General features: G+C 34.4%; 1 protein-coding gene and 3 non-coding genes across 4 annotated transcripts; 1 reads left to right on the top strand and 3 right to left on the bottom strand.

Moving 5' to 3' along the window:
• Positions 1 to 1,909: 1,909 nt before the first annotated feature.
• On the bottom strand, positions 1,910 to 1,981 carry TRNAM-CAU (transfer RNA methionine (anticodon CAU)). The gene has a single exon. It is a non-coding gene; the product is annotated as a tRNA-Met (tRNA).
• A 4,019-nt stretch (positions 1,982 to 6,000) lies between these two features.
• On the top strand, positions 6,001 to 6,072 carry TRNAM-CAU (transfer RNA methionine (anticodon CAU)). Its single transcript has one exon. It is a non-coding gene; the product is annotated as a tRNA-Met (tRNA).
• Positions 6,073 to 8,362: 2,290 nt separating this feature from the next.
• Positions 8,363 to 8,434, bottom strand: TRNAM-CAU (transfer RNA methionine (anticodon CAU)). Its single transcript has one exon. It is a non-coding gene; the product is annotated as a tRNA-Met (tRNA).
• A 4,181-nt stretch (positions 8,435 to 12,615) lies between these two features.
• Positions 12,616 to 20,269, bottom strand: LOC138700361 (transient receptor potential channel pyrexia-like). The gene is made up of 2 exons (XM_069826944.1): positions 20,153 to 20,269; positions 12,616 to 18,324 (listed from the first exon to the last, which is right to left on the bottom strand). The coding sequence occupies exon 2, from the start codon at positions 18,083 to 18,085 to the stop codon at positions 15,854 to 15,856; it is 2,232 nt and encodes a 743-aa protein (XP_069683045.1). The 5' UTR covers positions 18,086 to 18,324; positions 20,153 to 20,269; the 3' UTR covers positions 12,616 to 15,853.
• Between the last annotated feature and the right edge of the window lie 1,848 nt (positions 20,270 to 22,117).

Here is a 22,117-nt window from a genome sequence, read left to right as displayed (position 1 = left end):
GTTTATTCTTACCACGCATTATATTTACGAAAAGGCACTTTTCAGTGCCAATAATTTATTTTGTGTGCACAAGGTTGGAATTTTGAAGTAAGTGGGAAAGGGTGCAATCCATGTTCTGGAGTTTATCCGAAGAAGTTGCAAGTGTTGGTACTGTAGTTTGTAATGCTTTCTTCCATTGCCAGGCTTGCCAACTCTTCGTTATATTATTTATATTCAGTCCACGGTTACGATGCTTTCTATGCTTCTTGAAAACACATACCTTGTTCTTGCTGACTTGTTCTACCTGAAGATCCAGCAGATGATTTAGTTTAAAATCTCCAACCTCCTGGTCGCAGTTAGGCGTACTACAGCTTTACCTTTCCATCCCATCGTTATTTCGAGTCTATTTTATATTTTAATTCACTAATTTGTTTGTATATTTATCACTAGGTCTATGTCAGGCATGTCAATTGATGCCCACAGGAACAAGCGCGCGCTTTAGAGCCCAGGAGAGCCTGAGCGCTTTACAGCGGAAAGGAAATAGACAGACGAAAGAGGTGGTATATGCCGCTTGGTCAAGCTATGTTCAGGGATGGCCAGCACTGATTCAATAGATAAAGGGAAGAGAACTCATTAAAACTGTATCCATGTTAATTTTTAGATTTGCCTGAGAAGTATAAGTGCATTATAAGAATGTAAGTTTTAATTTTAATGCTCATTTTTCACAAGTTTGATTTTTTTTATTCAAAAGAAATATTTTCTCTACTTTTCGTATAGAAAAGTGAAATTTTCAGGTATAGGCCTATTTATTTAGTAGCCTTACTGGATGTTTTCGTAAATCTAATATACCGTCCCTACGTATTACTGAAGATAGTGTATTGAAAATTTTGAAAATATTCGCATGGAAATTGTTTGTAAGGAAATGTATTAACAAAGCAACTACTGTTACATCATAAGCAAAAGATACGTGCCCATGTGTTGTAAAAATGTCAGCTCTATAGCTTCAGCACATTTCGAGAAAATAATTTAATATTCTGATGATAGGAAGTTGCTCACCAATATCACCTTAAAAGCATAATGCGATAAGAGTTTTGTTATGTAATATTAGTTACACTTAAAACAGATACAGTACCTAGGTAACTTTGCTTTGTACTGTAATATTGTTTTGATTAGTTTATTGATTACTTTTGTAAGGCTAAAGATACAATCAATATAAATTCCAACTTATCATGTCATACTCAATCTCTTTCTTTGGAATATCACTTTCTTTATGAATGATGTGTTTCATCCACTTAATACAGTATAAAATTATACTACTATGGAATTTAAGTGAATATTCCTTCTTAACTCTCTGTTATGTTATTAATATTTAAAACACAAGTGCAATATTAAGAAATCAGTGTTAGTACTTTTGTTTTACAGACAATATAGATAATATTAAACAGAAAGAAGCCATATAAAAATAACGACATAAAATTTTACGTTTCGTTTGAAGTTTGTGCACCACTGTTTTCTTAATCCAACAGGCTGTTTATTCATATACACAACCCTTCCTCTTTTCATACTTAGCGCTTGCTGCCCGCGCACGACGAAGGTCAGAAAAATGCGCTTGCTTTGACATCACTGGCCTATGTCAACAACATCAAGCAACAAGACCAGCAGAATTTGGCCTACAACTAGAAGAATGAGGCAGTAGAGGAGGTGAACAATAAAAAGTTGAGGAATATAACCAAAAGAAGGAGATGCTCAGTCGATAAGGAGGAAATGTATGGGTAGGAAAGAGAAGAATGAACAGGATTGCATGAAATTTAAAGAAATGCCTTGTATTCGGGATAATCATCTAGGAAATGTTTCCACTTTGAATTATCATGAGCATACTCACATTTCTGTGAAATCAGCTGAAATGTCACTTAAAATCATTGCAATAAATTAGCAGAGCGTGGTTTCGATCCACGGACCTCTGGGTTATGGGCCCAGCACGCTTCCACTGCGCCACTCTGCTGATAGAAAATTAGCTTTGCAATATGGGATTCCTTTCTCGGCCGTGTATTGTGCAATCCAGCTACATGTACTTTGGAATGGGTGCGTCCATTTGACAAAATCATTGCGATTTGCTGTTTACATCACACGGTAACCAATCAGCTGCACATACTTAGTAGTACCTGGAAGATCGACCATCCGTCGTTACGGGACTGACGGCATAAAACAAATTTAGATTTCTCTGTATTATTTCCAAAAATGGATAGTAATGCTTAGTCAAAATTATCAAGATTAATAGTGTAGCACAAATGTGCGACAAATTAATTTATACTAATAATAAATCTGTAGCCAAAATTTGTCTGGTAATTTTCGATTTTCCAAAAATAATTGGTGTTAACATGTATAATTAATCATCCTGAAACCGAAAATCGCTTTTTTTATTTATTTTTGTTTGTATGTCTGTCTGTCTGTATGTCTGTCTGTCTGTCTGGATGTTTGTTACCTTTTCACGCGATAATAGCTGAACCGATTTATATGAAAATTGGAATATAAATTAAGTTCGTTGTAACTTAGATTTTAGGCTATATGGCGTTCAAAATACTTTACTTAAAAGGGGGATTATAAGGGGGCCTGAATTAAATAAATCGAAATATCTCGCTTATTATTGATTTTCATGAAAAATATTACATAACAAAAGTTTCTTTAAAAAGAATTTCCGATAAGTTTTATTGTATACAAAAGTTTGATAGGACTGATATTTAATGAGATAAATGAGTTTTAAAATTCCAATAACAACGCCATCTAAGGCGCTGTACTGAAATAAAAACAAATGACTTCGTCTATAAGGGGCCTTGGACAACAACAATCGAAAGCTATTAAACATTGCCTAAGAGAATGTTTCTGTGTTTGTATGAAGTAATATAGGAAGCTAATTAGTTGTTTAATTATTAATTCACCATTGGAAAGTGTAGTTTCTCCAGATGGACATAATTCTACAATGTTATTACATTAACTTCTGAAACATATAGCAAGTAATATAAAGTATACACATTAAAACTAAATGATATGTCAATCTTCATTAAACTATGGTTGCATGTAATAACAATTAAAAAACATGTTAAAGGAATTGTCATTGCACCAAATGATTGCTCTCTGGACCAAAATGACCGCATTTTAATAATTTAAATACAATTTAAATTAAGTAACATATTAAACGATTTATCCTTCTATCAAACACGAATGTTCCCTAGATCAAACGTCCTATATTAATAATGTAATTTACTTTATATTTATTTCTAACAGGTGCAGCGGAGCGCACGGGTACGGCTAGTTAATAATATAATCAATACTGAATCAAAGACTAATGGTAACATTTTCATGGACTGGCCACAGGTGAAATGTTAATTCAAAAAATAAATACCAGTACCGGTAAACGATAAATAACTATTTGTAGGCATGTCTATTTTGATGGGCTGCAGTGTCATATGCCAGATAATATGTGAATTTTTTTAGAAAGTCTAAAAGAAGTGGCAATAATTATGTTTTTAGGAATAATTATGTACGTCATGTCAATTTCATGCTATTGGTTTTATGGTGTTATATTTTATACTATATTTGTCCATGTCATTAGTTTATTAATAGACCGCAAGTAATTTCTGAAATGAAAAGTAGTCCTCAAACCCAAAAAAGCTGGCCATCTATGATACACAGAATCAGAATATCAAAACAATCTGAAACAAAAGTAGTATAAAACTGAAATTTAATTGACTCATGAGTTCAATTTATAATTTTATTTATATATATATTTATTTATTTATTTATTTATTTAATCTGACAGGATTAAGGCCATAAGGCCTTCTCTTCCATCCTACCAGATAGCACTTACAAATACAAAAAAGAAATACAAACACTGATGAAAATAATACAAATTAAGTTAAAGCCCTATAGAGGGTCAACAGAGTCGAGAGAACACTATAGAGCTCTCATCGAGCTAATACAAGAAAAAAGAAAGGAAACAGAGATAGCAATGATAATAATAATAATAATAATAATAATAATAATAATAATAATAATAATAAATTACATATTAATTGTCAATTTCACAACAGCATAGTTACAATATTTAATATATATCATGGGTTAAGGCAAGTTGGGCAAACTAACAGGTGTTCAACAAACAATTCCATGAACTAGAATGTTATTTTTTAATTTTAATTTTAATTTTGATATTGTCCGACAGTCTCTGACATGTCAGAAAGAAAAGGAGTCTAAATTGAATACCATCGCAAATAACAGGGTTCGAATATAAAAACAGCCTCAAATAAAATTAGTGAACACTAATTAAAAGAAAATAATTCACAATATGAAAATCATCTGAAATAAAATAAAAATCTAAAAGCGAATAATAACTAAAATGTAATATGAGATCAGGATGTGAAAAAAAATAAGTAAAATAAAAATAGTCTAAATTGAAATTAAAATAAAATTGAAATGGTCAGAATGTGAAAACAACCTGAAATGAAAGGATTCTAAAACAGAAATCCAAGTAAAATAAACGGAGTCAGAATACGAACACATTCTGAAATTGGAAGTAACTAAAATTAAAGGAGTAAGATTATGAAGACTATTTCGTTTATATGACGTTATTCCATTTTTGGCCAATGTAGTGCAATGAAATTTTGAATTCCAACCAAGAAATTTTGAATTCCAACCAATCACATTTATACCACAGTCTAGTATATACAGTCGCGAAGCTCAATACGTAGTAAATATCAGTGGCGTAGCGTCAATGTAAGCTAAAAAGCTTAGCTTCCCCAGTTAATAATAATTTCATAATAAACCTGCAGTTTATGGAGAAAATCATTTATTAATTTTAATAGAATTTATATTTACGCGTTAAATATTGTGATGCGGCAGCCCAGGATTATTTGTGATGCAGCAGTAAACAAGAAGCCTGCACACACCAGCTTCCAAGCAGACCGGTTTCTTCTGTGTAATCCACCCCGCAGACTTTCCATCCCTTTCTAACTAAGCTACCCTAGTCGCAAGGCTCGCAAAGAAGCTAGCTTTAACATTTAAAATAAGTAGTTTCCGAGTTATCCCTTTTCGTCAGTTGTGTTCAGTTGAAGTGTTAGTGTGCATTGTGGCTGATATAATAAATAATGAGCGAAATAACAGTTCCTGACACTAATTTACTTGAATTTTTTTAGGACAATTGTATTATCAAGACCGACTTACGAACAGAAGTGTGATTTAAAAAAACAAATGACCGACTCCCTTGCTGTCAATGAAGGACACAACCAAAAGACAGACGCATACTTACGTAATGATACTAATATTGTGATTTCTCTAAGTGTGACAGGAAGTGAGCTAATGTTATACGTGTACGTGTCTATTTGTTAAGATATATGTGTAAACCGTGAAATCATATTTTATTACGTATCATTTGAGGTCATGCCTTATTGGTGTTACTTACGATGTTCCAACCAATCTTCGACTGCTGACTTGAAATTGACTACTATTTATTTTAAGACTGTATTTTTGTAATACGTTTTCTCATATTGCGTGAAAGACAACTTGAGTTAGCTTCCCCTGCTCAAAATTTCATGCTACGCCACTGGTAAATATGCAAACATTAGGTAGTTGCTCACCACTAGGATCGCTAATATCGCCTCATTACAGGCAATGCAAAATAGTACCGTCACAGTCTATTGTTTCTAGCACCCTCAAAACTCAAGCTTCGTGACTGTATATAGTAGACTGTGGTTATACATCGCGATAATTTCTGCAGCTCGAGTTATCACTATCAATTTATAGCATGGTCATTCTTTTGTTTATTCAGTTGTTACAGAAATGTATTCTTCTTGGTAAAAAGTTAATGAACGTTTTAAAGCGCAGGAAGGGAGCTCCATGCTAGTGATGTAAACAGCGAGTCGCCATGATTTTGTCAACTAGGCGCGCGCATTTCAAAGTACATGTAACGCGATTGCACAATACACTGCCGGAATAGGAAACGCTTTACTGGAAGCCTAATAGTGCATAAGCAGAGTGGCGCAGTGGAAGCGTGCTGGGCCCATAACCCAGAGGTCCGTGGATCGAAACCACGCTCTGCTAATTAATTTATTGCAATGATTTTAAGTGACATTTCAGTTGATTTCACAGATATGAGTATGTTACTGAAAAATAAAAACATTTCCTAGATGGTTATCCCGATTACAAAGGATTTTTTTATATTTAAATGTGATGTAGTCCTGTTCGTTATTTTCTTTCTTATCTATCCATTTATGACTTCTCGACTTAGCACCTCCCTGTTTTGGTTCTCCTCCTCGATTTTTTTATTATTCACCTCCTCTACTGCCTCATTCTTCTACTTGTCATTCTGCTGGTCTTGATGCTGTTTGCTTTTGATCATATAGATCTAGTGCAATTGATATTCAGTGATAAATAAATAAATTAATTAATTAATTGGAGAAATAAATAAATTATAGATAAATAAATAAGTAAATAAAAAATATGTACTTGGTGAAATAAATAAATAAATAAATAAATAAATAAATAAATAAATAAATAAATAAATAAATAAATAAATAAATAAATAAATAAATAAATAAATAAATTGTGTTGTTATATATTTTTTAATCCGTGGCGCTGCAGCCCGTGAAGGGCCTAGACCGACCATCCGGCTGCTGACCTCACGCTCACATGCCGAAGCAGAGGTGGACGATCACCCAACCAGAATGGAGGTATCGTGTGATAATCCCCCCAGCCGTTATAGCTGGTATTTGCAACCGAATTTCGCTACCTATCGTAGCTCCCCAAGTCCATCACGATGCTGGGTGGGCAACGGTCCCATACACTGGCCGAAATTTCATGAGAAAATTTCTTGTTGTTATATATACATATATATAATTATATATATAAAATGTCTTCGATTCTAAACTTCTTGGCCATGGCATGATCTAAAAATAACAAAAGCAGGACTAGTGCTTCGTCTTACACTCGGGAGAGGATTTGAATCACTGTTGGGCTAATTGGGCTACCTGCTTGGTTTTTTTTTTCCCAGAGGTAATGCCAGGTAATTTAATTGTAAATCCCTGGATTTATCTTTTCTGCAATTTCTTTGTCATAAATGCCAACGATAACCGCTGAATTTGGTATAAAGAAGGTAAAAAGGTAAAGGTATCCCCGTCACACGCCATGAAGGCACTTGGGGGGCATGGAGGTAGAGCCCCATGCTTTCCATGACCTCGGCACTAGAATGAGGTGGTGTGGTCGGCACCACGCTCTGACCGCCTTTTACCCCCGAGAAAGATCCGGTACTCAATTTTATAGGAGGCTAAGTAAACCTCAGGGCCAGCTGCTCTACCAACTGAGCTACCCGGCCACCTGAAGTTGGTATACAGTATCATTAAATCGTAATTGATAAGAACCAAATTAAAACTATTTTATTCGCTTGAAAAATCTATACTACGAAATATTAAAAATGTCTGATCATGGAACAAGACCGCCCGGGTTCAAATCGTAGCTGGAATAAGTTACCTAAGTAGTTGAAGTTTTTCCGTGCATTTTTCCTTTATTCAATTATTTATTTAGTGATTTTTTTTCCATTCATTCACTCATTAATTAATTAATTCATTCATTCATACATTCACTCTTTCATTTATTTATTCCTTTATTCATTCGATTATTCTTTCATTTATTCATATATTCATTCCTTCCTTCACTCGTTTGCTTGTCTGTCTGTTTGTTTATTTGTTTATTAATTTTTGTTTGGTTTCTTAGTCTGGTTTGCTTTCTTTATTCACTTTCTTACTTACTTATTCACTTACATATTTATTTATTTCAGAAATGTGAAAGGTCAGCAGGACCGAATTTATTTATTTATTTATTTATTTATTTATTTATTTATTTATTTATTTATTTATTTATTTATTTATTTATTTATTTATTTATTTATTTATTTATTTATTTATTTATTTATTTATTTATTTATTTATTTATTTATTTATTTATTTATTTATTTATCTACTTACTTACTTACATACTTACTTATTTATTTATTTATTTATATTTATTTATTTACTTACTTATTTATTTATTTATATTTATTTATTTATTTATTTATTTTATTTGCTAATTTATTTGTTCATTCATTTATTCAATGCACAGGCCTACTGTCCTCTTTCTGTTCAATTCAATGAATGCCAAAGAGCAACAGGAGAGAAATGAAATGCAAGAAAAAAGGAGCAGGGTGGAAGACGTCGAAGATGAAAATTACGAAAATTGTAACTTAAAATTTACTTAATTCAAGTCTTTTGCAATCATCAAAAATCCGCATGCAGTTCTGAAATTCAGAAAAGTTCTATTAAAGTAAAGATGATAATCATTTCACTAAAATAAAATTTAGCAGAGCGTGGTTTCGATCCACGGACCTCTGGGTTATGGGCCCAGCACGCTTCCACTGCGCCACTCTGCTGCTTGCCGAAACAATTATTTCGCTTCAAAGCTACACATGTACGTATAAAGTAGCACTTTCAGTCCAGTCACACAAGTTGGGGCAGTCTATTGTTCAGCATTTTACAATCGAGTTTCATATACAGTACATTGATATGCAGCTGTCTTGAAACACATGGCACTGTTTTCTATGGGTGTACGACTTATACACAGGGTGTAACAGGACCTCACCGACACACTTTGAGGAATGAAAGCTCACATAAAGAGGACCGATTTATGGCTAGGGAACATTTATGTCTTTCATGAGTTATGCGTCCTTTTTACATGCGTATTCCGCATCGCTAATGTTACATAAATGTTCGCCTTAAGCTCTATCATCTCACTTACACTGCTATGGTTTGTTGCTTGTGTGGTACACTTTCAGTCCATCTTATCATCCCTGTCACACTGCAGCACGTACATAGATTTGTCTGTGTTCTGTATCTTACTCAAAAATCTAATAGATTTTTTTTTTATTTTATTGGGTTATTTTACGACGCTGTATCAACATCTAGGTTATTTACCGTCTGAATGAAATGAAGGTGATAATGCCGGTGAAATGAGTCCGGGGTCCAACACCGAAAGTTACCCAGCATTTGCTCATATTGCATTGAGGGAAAACCCCAGAAAAAACCTCAACCAGGTAACTTGCCCCAACCGGGATTCGAACCCGGGCCACCTGGTTTCGCGGCCAGACGCGCTGACCGTTACTCCACAGGTGTGGACAAAATCGAATAGAACCCTGCCATGCTCGACAGATGGTTTTGAAATGAATGGGGAATATATTTCTTGCAAACTGTGTTTTTTAAACATGCGGGATGTCAAACGGTGTTATATACAGAGACATTGTAACACTAGAAAACACACAGAAAATAGAAAACTTGCATCGACAAGCGAAAGAGAAGATATGCCAATAAGTAATTCCATTTCAAATAAACAATCACAATTTTAACTGGATTTGTGTGAGATTATGGTAAAGGCTGGCATCTCGTTCTCTAAACTAAAAATCTCCACTTTAAAGTCCTTATTCAAAAGTACACAAAAATTGCCAATCTATGTAACATTAAGGCAAAAATATTTTAAAATGTGTTACGATAGCACATTGCATTAAATAAGACAGATGTATTTAGGTTATTTTTATTTTTTATATATTATTTATTTAATTTTCTATAAATGCTCTTATGTAACGCACAGTAGCGGCTCGTAGTTAAAGGCTTTTAGGCGGAGCCGCCCCTATAAAAATCTCCTACAAAAATCTTGGCGTTTGTTTGTGTTTAATAGTAGAATAAAGATATTCAATAGATGAGAAACATCGAAATTTTACTCGGCTCGTTCGTTAATAACGGTCAATATATATGGAATTGTTGGTACCGAGAGATGTTTTTGAGATAGGTTATAAGTAATAGAGGCTCAACCTTTCACGGTCCCTTCAGCACAATAGAAACAGGACGGGGTCGTTTCCTAGTGGATCTGGCTAATAAGGGTAGGCAGCTAAGGCATAGAGATTACACCTTGAGTCTTTGTCAACATTTTCTAGCTCTGAGTTTTAAACATCTCTCCTGGAGAAGAGAAAAGAAACAATGTTTGACACTCCGTTCTTGAGGTTACGTGTCTGCTCTCTCATTCATTTTACGGTAGGTCATAGGCCTAATTGGCATTTTAGGATAACATTGCGATGATAAGATGAAGGAGTCGTTGAGTTATTCGTTGACACAATTGGTATCCCTAGTATCCCATAAAGAGAAAGTTTTTCAAATCTCCGTCAGGGAAGGGAAAACAACACAACTGAAATTCTAACGTGCGAATTAGTTTTGGCTTGCGTATCAGTATTTTATGTGGTTGTGAACTTGTGATTGTGAGAACCTTTTGCGAGTGTTTATTTGAAAACAATGAATTGTGTGTAATATATCGAAAAAGAGAAGGGCCGATTTCGTCTACAAGCAAATGAATGAAGGTAAGTCAGGTGCCCGTTATATATATATATAAAATAATAATAATAATAATAATAACAACAACTTATTGTTAAAAACTCCCAGTTACGGAAATACACGAATAAACAAATAGAAATAAATAAACAAATACTCATACTCGAGACCTTGAAAATTTGCCATTTCAGCCTAGAGCCTTCCTCAATTTTGAAACCACGAGCCGTGTCTGATATTGTTTTCTTGTTCTAAGGCCGTGGACGATTGGAGCACAAGTTTGGTTACCACCGGCTATACATGTTTGTCGTTCTGGTTCATTGACATTGAGCGCTGCGCTACTACTTTCATTTGATGGAGATATAGTCTAAACTCACACAACTTAACAGTTTCGGTACCAACTTTCTAGCTCTGGTTTTATAACAGTTGCATGATAGCGACACCACTGCACGAGTAAACCATTGTCAAACAGCGTTTCATTGTGCAAATTTTGTTGGAAGAAGTTTTGGCAGGAAAGTATATTCATAAACAAATGCTGTATGGTGAGCATTGCCTATTACGTCAGGCTGTATACAATTGGGTGCAGACGTTCTGTGAAGAGAGGAGGAACAGCGAGTCAAATCTGCCATTGGAGATTGTCACGGAGGCAAATGTGTGACATCTTGGCTGCTTGATTCGAGCAGAGAGGATGAAGGGGACGATATGCTACTCGGATAGTCATAGACGATGAGTCTTGGATGCATCATTAGTATCAGCTCGAGACAAAGCATGCATCAATGCTCGGATCAAGTCGGCAATGGTACATCCGTGCAAGTGCACATAATAACTGCCGCTTCTTTGTTTCGCTTGTACGCACATCGACTGTGCCACCGAACGGTGATTAGTAACTTCAGGCACCTAATTAAAAAATGTAAGCCGCTATTTAAATTTGTAACTTACTGATTATCCATGCTATAATCTGAATTTGCTTTCTTTTTCTACTTTAGCAAGAACCACAATTGACGAAGTCAACCAATATCCATGATTAATCGCAGGTGATGATGCAGAAGACAAATTTAGATAAGACAAGATTCTATTGATAAAGTGTTAATCAGCCAGGATGTACGTAAACATCCATACAAAGAAAACTATTGTCTATGACAAGCTGAACAATGTACGGTATTTACAAGATAAGAACTTAATGTGAAGATTGCCGGCCAATTACAGGGACAGAAAGTATAGTTCGTTTTTATGAAAATATTAACTAAATTTAGAAGATCTTCTAGTCTTTTTTAGTCATTAAAATATATATCGGAAATAAGTTAATGTCTTTCCGTTCATATGCCATAACCACATACCCTTGCGGCCTTGATAGTTCAGTCGACATAGCGCTGGCTTACGATAACCTCAGACCGGAGTTCAAATCTCGGCGATAGAGGAGTTGAATTTGTGATGGACCAAAGCAAGTCTAGATGCAAGAATCCGTCCCGATTTCGGCCTCCCAAAAGCAAGCCAATACGGCAAATCCTATATCTGCATCACAGCGAATCAACTGTTGGCCATGGTACATTGTTCCTCGAGGTTTGTTCAAAGGCATGTAGATGTTATGGATGGCGCATTCTGGACGTGCAAAGAGGCACCGAAGGATCTCTTCGGTGACAGAGCTATGGCGACTTACATAGATCTGTGAAGTACGACAGACAACCACCAGAGGTATGGTATAGAATAGTAAACGGCTTTGAAAGCTGGAGAGGAATTCGTAGTGTGGAGAAGGATGGGGGAGACGGTAACATCTCTGGTGCACAAAAAAAATGTTTGGACTGAAATGCTTAGAGATGCTCCATATCCCGCCCGGTAAGCAGCTCTATATCTCTATGTTAGGAGAGAGTCGGGTAGTATCGGACATCGGGTAGTATCGGACAGTGCGTTTCTTTCATCTACCACCATATGGTAGTACCTGAATGACATGGCTACGTTTCTCTATTCGACATCACAGAAACGTAACCCTGTCAATCAGGTACTATCATCGTGTGGTAGATGAAAGAAACTCACTGTGCGATATTACCCGATGTCCGATACTACCCGATGATGATGAATACAATGATGTCTTATGTGTTGGTATGGCTTATTGGTTCCAGAATAAGAAGTCATGCGCATGTAGGCTATGTATAGAAGCTTAAGGAAGGATGGAAGGAGAGATAATAAAAGTGATGAACATTGGAACGGAAAATGAGAAATTGGAAGAAATATGAAAACTAAAAAATATTATATAAGAATAATTTCCATTTTTATTATAAAATTTATCAGTGCTGTTTCAGTTCTTCTTTTAATAAATTATTTTAGTTCTTTCATATACACATTTTTTATCTTGTACAAATTAAAAAAAAATTCTGTATTATATTTAAGACATACTATTAGATATTAATACAATCATGTTAGCAAGTAGGTCTAGTGAGAGTGTACTATTGTTTCTCGAACTGTAGAAAGAAAGAACCAGTTTTAATTTATTAATTTCGCCTCGTTTCACAAACAGACGAGGGCCAAAAAGATCATTTTACGAATGTGTAGCATACAATGTTCTTTCTACTATAGCACAAATTTACATTAAATAAATATTTCAAGTTGGAGAGGTTATAAGATTACAGTTTCATGGCTATCTAAACTCACAACCATTAGGAAGTATCCATGTAACAGCCTGTTTTATTCATGTTCACGGTTTCATGGTCGTCTAAACCGGCCATAATTATTAACAAAGCGGTGAGAAAAAGTTAAATAAGTAACCATGGAATCATAGCCTATTACAGTGATGAAAAGTGAAGTTACTTCAGATCCTTGAAATAATGAAAGCAATGAGTACTACACAATTTATAACTTCAGAATAATGCAAGCTAAAATGTAAATATAACTGTTAAATTTGTTATTTGTTTGTGTTACGTGTAATATTTACGTCATGAAATATGGAGGTAATGCATTACTTTCTTACTGAATAGAGTTTATACATTGAATATTGCATTTTTTGGCATCGCGTAAAATGAATAGCAGAGCGTAAAGTGATTACTAACATTTTTCACGCATTAGTGCTTTAAAGGCTCACTTTACGCACTGATAACAGTGGACAAAATGTAACTTTACGCACTATCGTAGGAAAAATATTTATCGATAATTAGTAGGCCTATCTAAACTGGTCTTTCTTTCGCCGTTTTTAGCAACCTAAACAATGGCTTTATTCACAGCAATGAATTAAAAGTTTTTAACTCATAGCAGTGAATTAATTTGTTTAATCACTCTCTCCATGACAACAAACACATTAGCAACAATAAAATCCATACATTCATTCACTTACAACTTCTTCAAAAACAAAATTACATAACGTAAGCATTAACTTAAAAATGTAAACGTTACAGTAAAATCAAGAACATTCACGATGGAACATAAACATAACCATAAAGATACTTGGTAGCCATGGAAACATAACAACGACGTCATTTCCTCATATTCTGTCGTATACTTCAGCGCTCCACGATTGTGTACTGTTTGCAAATCACGTAAGCATAAGCATGAAAGTTTGGAGATTGTGAATGATCCCATTTGGTAATCTGGGCGCAAACTTCTATGTTTATGTTACGGTTATGTTTAATTTTCATTGTGAGTGGGCCTTAGGCGCTAAAATTTCCACTCGCGGATAAAATCTAATTTTATTTACTCTCATTATGCTATAATTTATTATTCTTGGACAACTACAAAGTATTGAGCTTTTAAAATACACTTTTTGAAAGCAGTCCTTATAAATCTGTACATTAATACTTTAATTTATTAACTTCATTTTAAAATAATTCATTATAAATATAATTAATTAATTATTATTGTCGCCAAAAATAATTCTATGTAGATTCTGACCCACCAGAATACAGTAGTAGTATGAGGGCTGTAGCCTACATTTAAATAAGCTGATGTATGTCAATAAATCAAATTCAATATAAATAATAATATGATAATTTTCTGGTTAAGAAATTAACTTGAGATTCTTATTTAGCGGAATTATTTCTTGGGTCATACTAATAAACCGTGTATAGTTTTATACGAGATTTCAGAGTTGGGGCAGAAAACGTTACTAATAAATCATGCATAAGCGATGGATGTATAAACAGCCTGTAACTATACAATGGAAATTGCTTTGCAGTAGTTATGCAGTGGACTCTCCCAAGTTCGACGGAACAGAATTGAAAGTTCTGACCAATAAGGGTAGTGGGTGTGGCAGGTGAAATGAATACAAATTCTTATTGGTTATCCATCAACGAATACAGAACTGTACTCGCATTTCCAGCCCGCCCCGAGACTTGTGTATGCGCTTCTAGTACCACAGTGGGTTTCGACAGTTTCGTCTCACAAACGATACAATTCTCAAATAGAAAAAGAAGAGTTCATTAATTTAAAATCAGTGATCAATATGGATGTCCTAATCAATAAAATATTCTGTTTTCCTTTAACAAAAGTATCACTACAAGACACAGGACCAATTTCCATTCAAATGGCAAACCCATTTCTTAGTGCTCGTATAGGGGCGTGTGTAATTCTCCTACGTAAGCAGTCGAACTATAGGATGTCGAACTTAAGTGCTTCCACTGCATACACGAAACCCCTTGTTTAAGAGTTGTATACAGAGAAAAAAATGGCCGCCCCTCTAACAGCTGTTCGTTTCGATTGTCATTTTATGATGATGGTTTCCTTGCAACCACAGAAGAACAAACCAAAGAGCACAGAATAATTATAATTATATTGCTGTAGCTTAGCCTTTGACCAATATATAGCGTGGTAATCGATCAGGTCCAGTTGTACTATCGATACTTAGCGCGGCACACTAGCGCGTACTATCGGATGCAATAGAGAAGCTCAGATATTCTATTACCATTCGTAGTGAAGTAATGACGAAACTATGACGTAGCTGTGCACTGTTACACACGACGTATGTACTGTCCGTTACTCAGGAGAAGACGAGCTGTTGATTATTATAAACATCGCTCAGATAAGCATCCCAGTAGCCAGGTTATTACTCGTGCAGGAAACATTAGTAACAATGCGTATGAAAATTAAAGCTAAGTTGAACAGAAGGAGACCTAATGTTTCCGCTTACTGCAGTACAAATATTGCACGTGTTGTCGTACGTTATCTGTTCACATCCCTTCCTCCTCAGTCCGCTCTCGTCTTCTCCTGAGTCACCGACAGTAGTGATTATTAGTAAGGAATTTACACACGACTTATAAACGCGCTATTCACTGTGCAAGTACATCCTTTCCACTGCGTAATAACCCCTCATTATAAGACAGTTAAAAGTCTATATAAGAGTTTTTATTAGTAAGACCGAATGTGAATACACACCAAATAAACCATCTGTCTGCCTCCAATACTGAAATGGGAGAAAAAGATTCCTCCTCGTCATTGCTTACATTAAAAATAAAGTCACGAGAATTGACATGTAACATACATAAATTTAAAATCACGTTTCAGTAGCTACTTTTTTCAGACTTCTTATGTTTGAAAATTGCACCCACATTTAGAAGTTCGTGCCATAATGACGTTGGGATATTCCCATGTTCAATGGTGATGCTCATTCCCATCTTTGATCTAATTTTCTGACAACACATCCAAGGTAATTCGTTGTATTCATACAGAATTTGCACTCGATTCCATAACTCATACACTTGTCCAAAATCCTTGATCACTTCTCCACTTGTAACAGCCAGTGTTACTAACATATTCAACAGGGCTATAATGACAAGAATAAGAAATAAAAGTGAGACCATTATGCTGACAAATCTCTTGTTAACCAGTACGTCCGTAAAATAATTGGAATATACACCATCCTCTTTCTCGATGGCGTTTGAACTACTATTCCCACCGAATATAGGTAAATCTCTCCAACTATCTCCTTGAAGAAGCACCAATGTAGTGTAAAGAAAGGCATGCCAAAAATTATCAAACCCATCGCTATCTTTGTCATAATATAAAACAAAAAAAGTAAGCGAGAATCCAAAAAGAACAAGGAACAAAATAAATGAATGTTTTAACGTTTCCCAGGTAACATGAATAAACATTCCTATTTGTTTGTCAATAAAACTGATGCCGCTAGTGTAAAAAGATAGACAGAGGAATGATGTGAGAAACGCTATCCCACACAATTCATTTCCGGCTTCAGCTGCAGCGGTAATGGACAATACAGGCGGGATGCAAAGTAATAAAGATTTTACTATCCACCATGATACAATATTCCGTCCCCTTTTAAAGAAAAAGACGTTGAAGATAAAGACAAGTATGGAAAGAATAAATAAAAATATCTTAGAAATCATGTCTAGATTCGCAACAAATACACCCAAAGTGATTAAATAAACCAAATACACTCCAAACCTTGTCATCATTAAATATTTATAGTTCATCCACTCCATATGTACGAGAACCTTCAGTAATGGATGGAGAAGTAATTTCGTCTTTTCTTTACGGAAAGTGTACAATGTGTTAGCGACAGCCATTTTATTTGCAACACTACGTGGCCACAGAAGTCCGAAGTCCACTTTCGCAATCTGTCTTCCGTTGTCTGAGGTCTTTATTTCGATGTACTCATCCATCATTTCTGTCAATATCTCTTCACCGTCTGGTCTGTTAAGAATAATAGATAAAGCTGTAAATTTTTCCTTATTTTGAAGAAGTACATTAGCTCCTTTGTCAATTAGGTATTTGACACATTTTGAGGAACCTGACATTGCTGCATAATGTAAGGGTGTATTTAATAATGTATCACAAAATGAAAAATTTGTAATGGAATCAGCAAGTATTTTAACACATTTCAAAGATCCTGACTGGGCAGCCAAATGAAGAGGATTTTTTTTATTTGCGTTCACTGCCTGAATTTCGTTCCCTATGACATAAGTACCGCTGAGAGATATATTGTCCAGCAGTTCCTTTATGGACTCAGCTGATCCTATTTCTGCAGCATAGTGCAATGGAGTATTCAACGACTCATTCTTCTCACACATGTTGGCACCCACTTCTATCAAGTTTCTAACACATTCATGAGATCCTGATTTTGCTGCGAAGTGCAAGGGAGTGTTCTCGTGGCGATCACAAGCGTTTTTATCTGCATTATAGTTCAGAAGCAATTCAACACAGGAAGACGAACCGAAATGAGCTGCGATGTGGAGTGGAGTCTTACCAGTAGCGTTCAGCGCGTCGATTTCCATCTCTGTGTTATAAAAAGGATTACTTGATATCTCCTTCAGCAACAATTCCACAATTACTGGAGATCCACTTGCAGCAGCGTAATGCAAAGGGCTGTTCCCTGAATCATCCCTGACGCAGGCGTTGGCTCCATCTTCCAATAACATCCTGGCACATGTTTCCTTATTAAATTTGGCTGCCAAATGCAGTGGAGTGCTGAGATTGGAGTTCTGCACCTGGTGAGATGCGTTTCTCTCCAATAGAATTCTCAAACATTCTTCATGGCCTAGCTTCGAGGCTACATGGACTAATGTATTTCCATAGCGGTCGCATGGGGATAAGTTCACATCTTCGTAGTCTGAGAGTAGTTGTTGCAGTTTTACATAGTCGCCTCTTTCACATGCTAGTAATAGAGATTTATTGTAAATGCCAGAATTTGACTGTTCTGAAACTTTGGATACTATTTTCACACTTTTAATCATTTTAGTGTCAAGAAACTTATGACTTACGAGTGCTAAAGTCATTTAAATTAATGAGATATTTATCACAAAGCACACCAACTTGTTAAAGGAAATCTCTTCTTTCAATATACATCGATATTTAGCACTATCGGTCAATGATCTACTTTTATGTGTCACGTGGGGGAAGAACCATACGTTCTTCAGTGTTGATACCAATTTGACTGTTATACCTTCCAGTGCCAAGAAATCCGTGTTTTGGCGCGAGAAATAACACCGCTCCAGATTGTATGTGCCTGTGATTCCTGTAACAATCGTATGATATTAATATGTGTCACACCAGTTTCTTAAAATACGTAAGTCTTTATTTCCAAAATGAGTCAAATGTAGAACTTCTCGTCAATGACAGCTTAGCCAAGCAGTAACATTTAAGTCCTTAGACTGGATACCAACTCGACTCGAACCTAATTTTCACTACTTGTAATAATCGTGTAATACCAATATCACATTCGCCTCTAGAGGAAAATATCTTCTTTCAATATGAAATCATTATTCAAGACTATCGAACAGCAATATAATTTTATTCATTTATTTATTCAATTGTTCGTTTATTTGATTATTTGTTTATTTATTTATTTAATTGTTTAGTTGTTTGTTTATTTGATTATCTGTATATTTATTTACTTATTTACCTATTTATTAATTTATTTATTTTTTCATTTATTCATTTAATTGTTCGCTTGTTTCTTTATTTGATTATTTATTTATTTATTTATTTATTTATTTATTTATTTATTTATTTATTTATTTATTTATTTATTTATTTATTTATTTATTTATTTATTTATTTATTTATTTACTTATTTACCTATTTATTAATTTATTTATTTTTTCATTTATTCATTTAATTGTTCGCTTGTTTCTTTATTTGATTATTTATTTATTTATTTAATTATTTATTTATTTATTTATTTATTTATTCATTCATTCATTCATTCATTCATTCATTCATTCATTTATTTATTTATTTATTTATTTATTTATTTATTTATTTATTTATTTATTTATTTATTTATTTATTTATTTATTTATTTATTTATTTATTTATTTATTTATTTATTTATTTATTTATTTGTACAAAATAAAACTAGGAAAATTCAAGAAACTCATTCTTTCATATTTATACATTACAACTATAGTAAATCCATATACCTTGCATTACAACAGCTGCTACCGGTTAAAATGAACTGTTTGGTTCTTTAGGTTTAGAACATTAATATCTCTTTTAACATTCGTGTTGGGGATTTGATTTTCAGAGAAGTTTAATAGTGAAAATTTAATAAAAGTAATTAAATATATAAAGACGCTAACGCAAATACCGTACGATTTCTGCAGCCTTAAAGAACGCTTACTGGTCAGAATGACCAGTATTGTCTTTCCACTATCAAAAATAGTACTGTTTTATAAAACAATAACAATTAACCACATGATATATTTTAGTAAAATATACTTACTTACTGACTTACTTATGGCTTTTAAGGAACCCAGAGGTTCATTGCCGCCCTCACACAAGCCCGCTATCAGTCCCTATCCTGAGCAAGATTAATCCAGTCTCTGTCATCATAACCCACCTCCCTCAAATCTATTTTAATAACATCCTCCCATCTACGTCTCGTCTTCCCTAAAGATCTTTTTCCCTCCGGCCTCTCAACTAACACTCTATAAGCATTTCTGGATTCACCCATACGCGCTACACGCCCTGCCCATCTCAAACGTATACTGTTGTAAATTTAATTTTATTTATGCTTCACAGAAACTCCACTACAAACCCTGCTTAATGTACAATTAAAACATAATTATTTGCTAAACTAACTGAATGAATCTATCGACAATTTGGGTTCTAATAGAAAAGAATGTATGTTTGCAAACTTATATTAAAGAGAATTGAATTACTCATGGTTACTAATATATAATTTTCCCATTTTTCTCAATATCTAAAATTATGCATTTAACACGCTTTGAACAGGACCTCCTGAATTACAGATTATTTCAAAACAGTAAATTTGTTATACTGTAAAGAAATAAAAACTCAATTATTAAATTATTAACAAACTATAGATATCTAAAAATTACCTTCAGATTTTACGATGTTTGAACTGTAGGCTAAATATAATTACTGTTTTCCATGTCTGTTCCGAACGTACTACTCTCGCATTGCGAATGCACTGTAGAAATTGTATCAGATCCCTGTAACACGTCTTAAGTAGCGATTTTTATCTGACCATGTATCAATTAAATGTACATACAAATGACGTCAAAATGTTTATTGATAGTAAGATAATACAATATCACTTAAGATAATAATGCTTTAGATAATGAAAATGGTAAAGAATGGACTATTTAAATACAGTCTACGCATGGAATACGATTGTGTTGTGACACTGAAGAACAAAAAAACATGACATCAAATCAGGAATTTGGATTAATGCAATTGTGGGTAACAGTTTATCTTAGCTGATAGATTCTCGCCATACGAACCGAAGTTCAAATTCCGATAATTACATTGAGATTTGTGATGCAGAATTGGGCAGATTTTCTCAAAGTGCTTCGATTTTCCTGTAATTTTCATTCAACCATTGCTCTACTTAACAGCGGTGGCGAAAATGTAATTGTGCGCAGAGCCACTGTGTAAACTGCAACGTGCATAGCACCTATGGAGGGAGGCGGACACCCGAAGGGGAAGTGAAGCAACTGTCTGACTTATTAACGGATTTTCATTTTCCTTGCGTCAAGCACTTAAATATAATTTTATATAGTACGAGGCTACAAACTAATGTTTAGTACGTGTAACGAATAAGGAAATGAACAATAAATGAACAATATCACAACCTAAAATTAACTGTCTTCAGAATGTCTCTGCGACAGAGTTTGAAAATCAGGAATTATGTCACTTACTGCCAGTCGCAGTTGATCACGAAGGTATTTGTCTGTCAGTCGTGATCTAAATTTGGTTTTTACTATTTTCATTGTTGAAAATAATATTTCACAAACGTAAGTTGTAGAGAACATGGCTTCAACAGAGCAAGCGAAAGAACGAAGCTTCCGATATTTATTTTTTGGCAAAGATTTGAAAGTTCAACATTTGTCAAGTCCTTACATCTAGTTTCATTTGACATCACATAGTAAATCGGTGAATTCAAATTGAAGAGCTAAATTAAAAGTTTGAGCCCTATTCAATTAGTTGAAATAGCATGAAACGAATAAAATCACTTGTATTGCAAATCGAATTAATTGAAATGTATAGTCACGTTAAAGTACACAGTAATCACCTGTCCTGGATTCCTGATGAGGCAATGATAAGCCTATTGTACCACATTTTTGCATACAATTAATTCATTTTACTTGGTTATTTAACGACGCTGTATCAACTGCGGAGTTATTTAGCGTCGATACATTTAATTTATTTTAAATAATGATAATAATAATAATAATAATCATCATCATCATCATCATCATAACATAAGAACTAAAAATTAGGAACTATCATCATCCTTAGCTCGACAACCCATCATGGGTCCTGGCTGTCCATAGGAGTTTCCGCCATTCATCCCTATTTCTAGCAACACTCATCCAGTTTTTAACTCCAATAGTTTTGGCATCCTCCCTGATGCCATCCTCCCATCTGACCTTTGGTCTTCCTCTTCATCTACTTCCCCCTGGTTCATATCGGAGGACTCTGATGGCTGGTCTCGAGTCCTCTAATCTCATTATATGACCAGCCCACCTCAGGCGTCCCATTTTTATAAAAGATGTTATATTGGGTTCACTGAAGAGTTCATATAATTCATGATTATACCGGGCTCTCCATTCGTTATCTACATTGACTGGCCCAAAGATTGACCTTAAAACCTTCCGTTCAAAAATGTTTAATCTATGTATATCCTTTTTAGTCAATGTCCAGGCTTCTGAGGCATAAGTGAGGACTGGTCTTATCAAGGTTTTATATATCCTAATTTTGCTTTGGGGGGTTAATATTTTAGATCTAATATGTCTCACGAAACCATAGTAGCATCTATTAGCGAGGAAGATCCTTTTACC

The sequence above is a fragment of the Periplaneta americana genome, chromosome 5 (assembly GCF_040183065.1).
Source record: "Periplaneta americana isolate PAMFEO1 chromosome 5, P.americana_PAMFEO1_priV1, whole genome shotgun sequence".
Taxonomy (NCBI): Eukaryota; Metazoa; Arthropoda; class Insecta; order Blattodea; family Blattidae; genus Periplaneta; species Periplaneta americana.
This window is presented reverse-complemented; position numbering and strand designations above follow the sequence as displayed.

Bases quoted from the DNA above. Each gene is read 5' to 3' on its own strand.
- LOC138700361 (XM_069826944.1), bottom strand. From the start codon at position 18,085: ATGACTTTAGCACTCGTAAGTCATAAGTTTCTTGACACTAAAATGATT.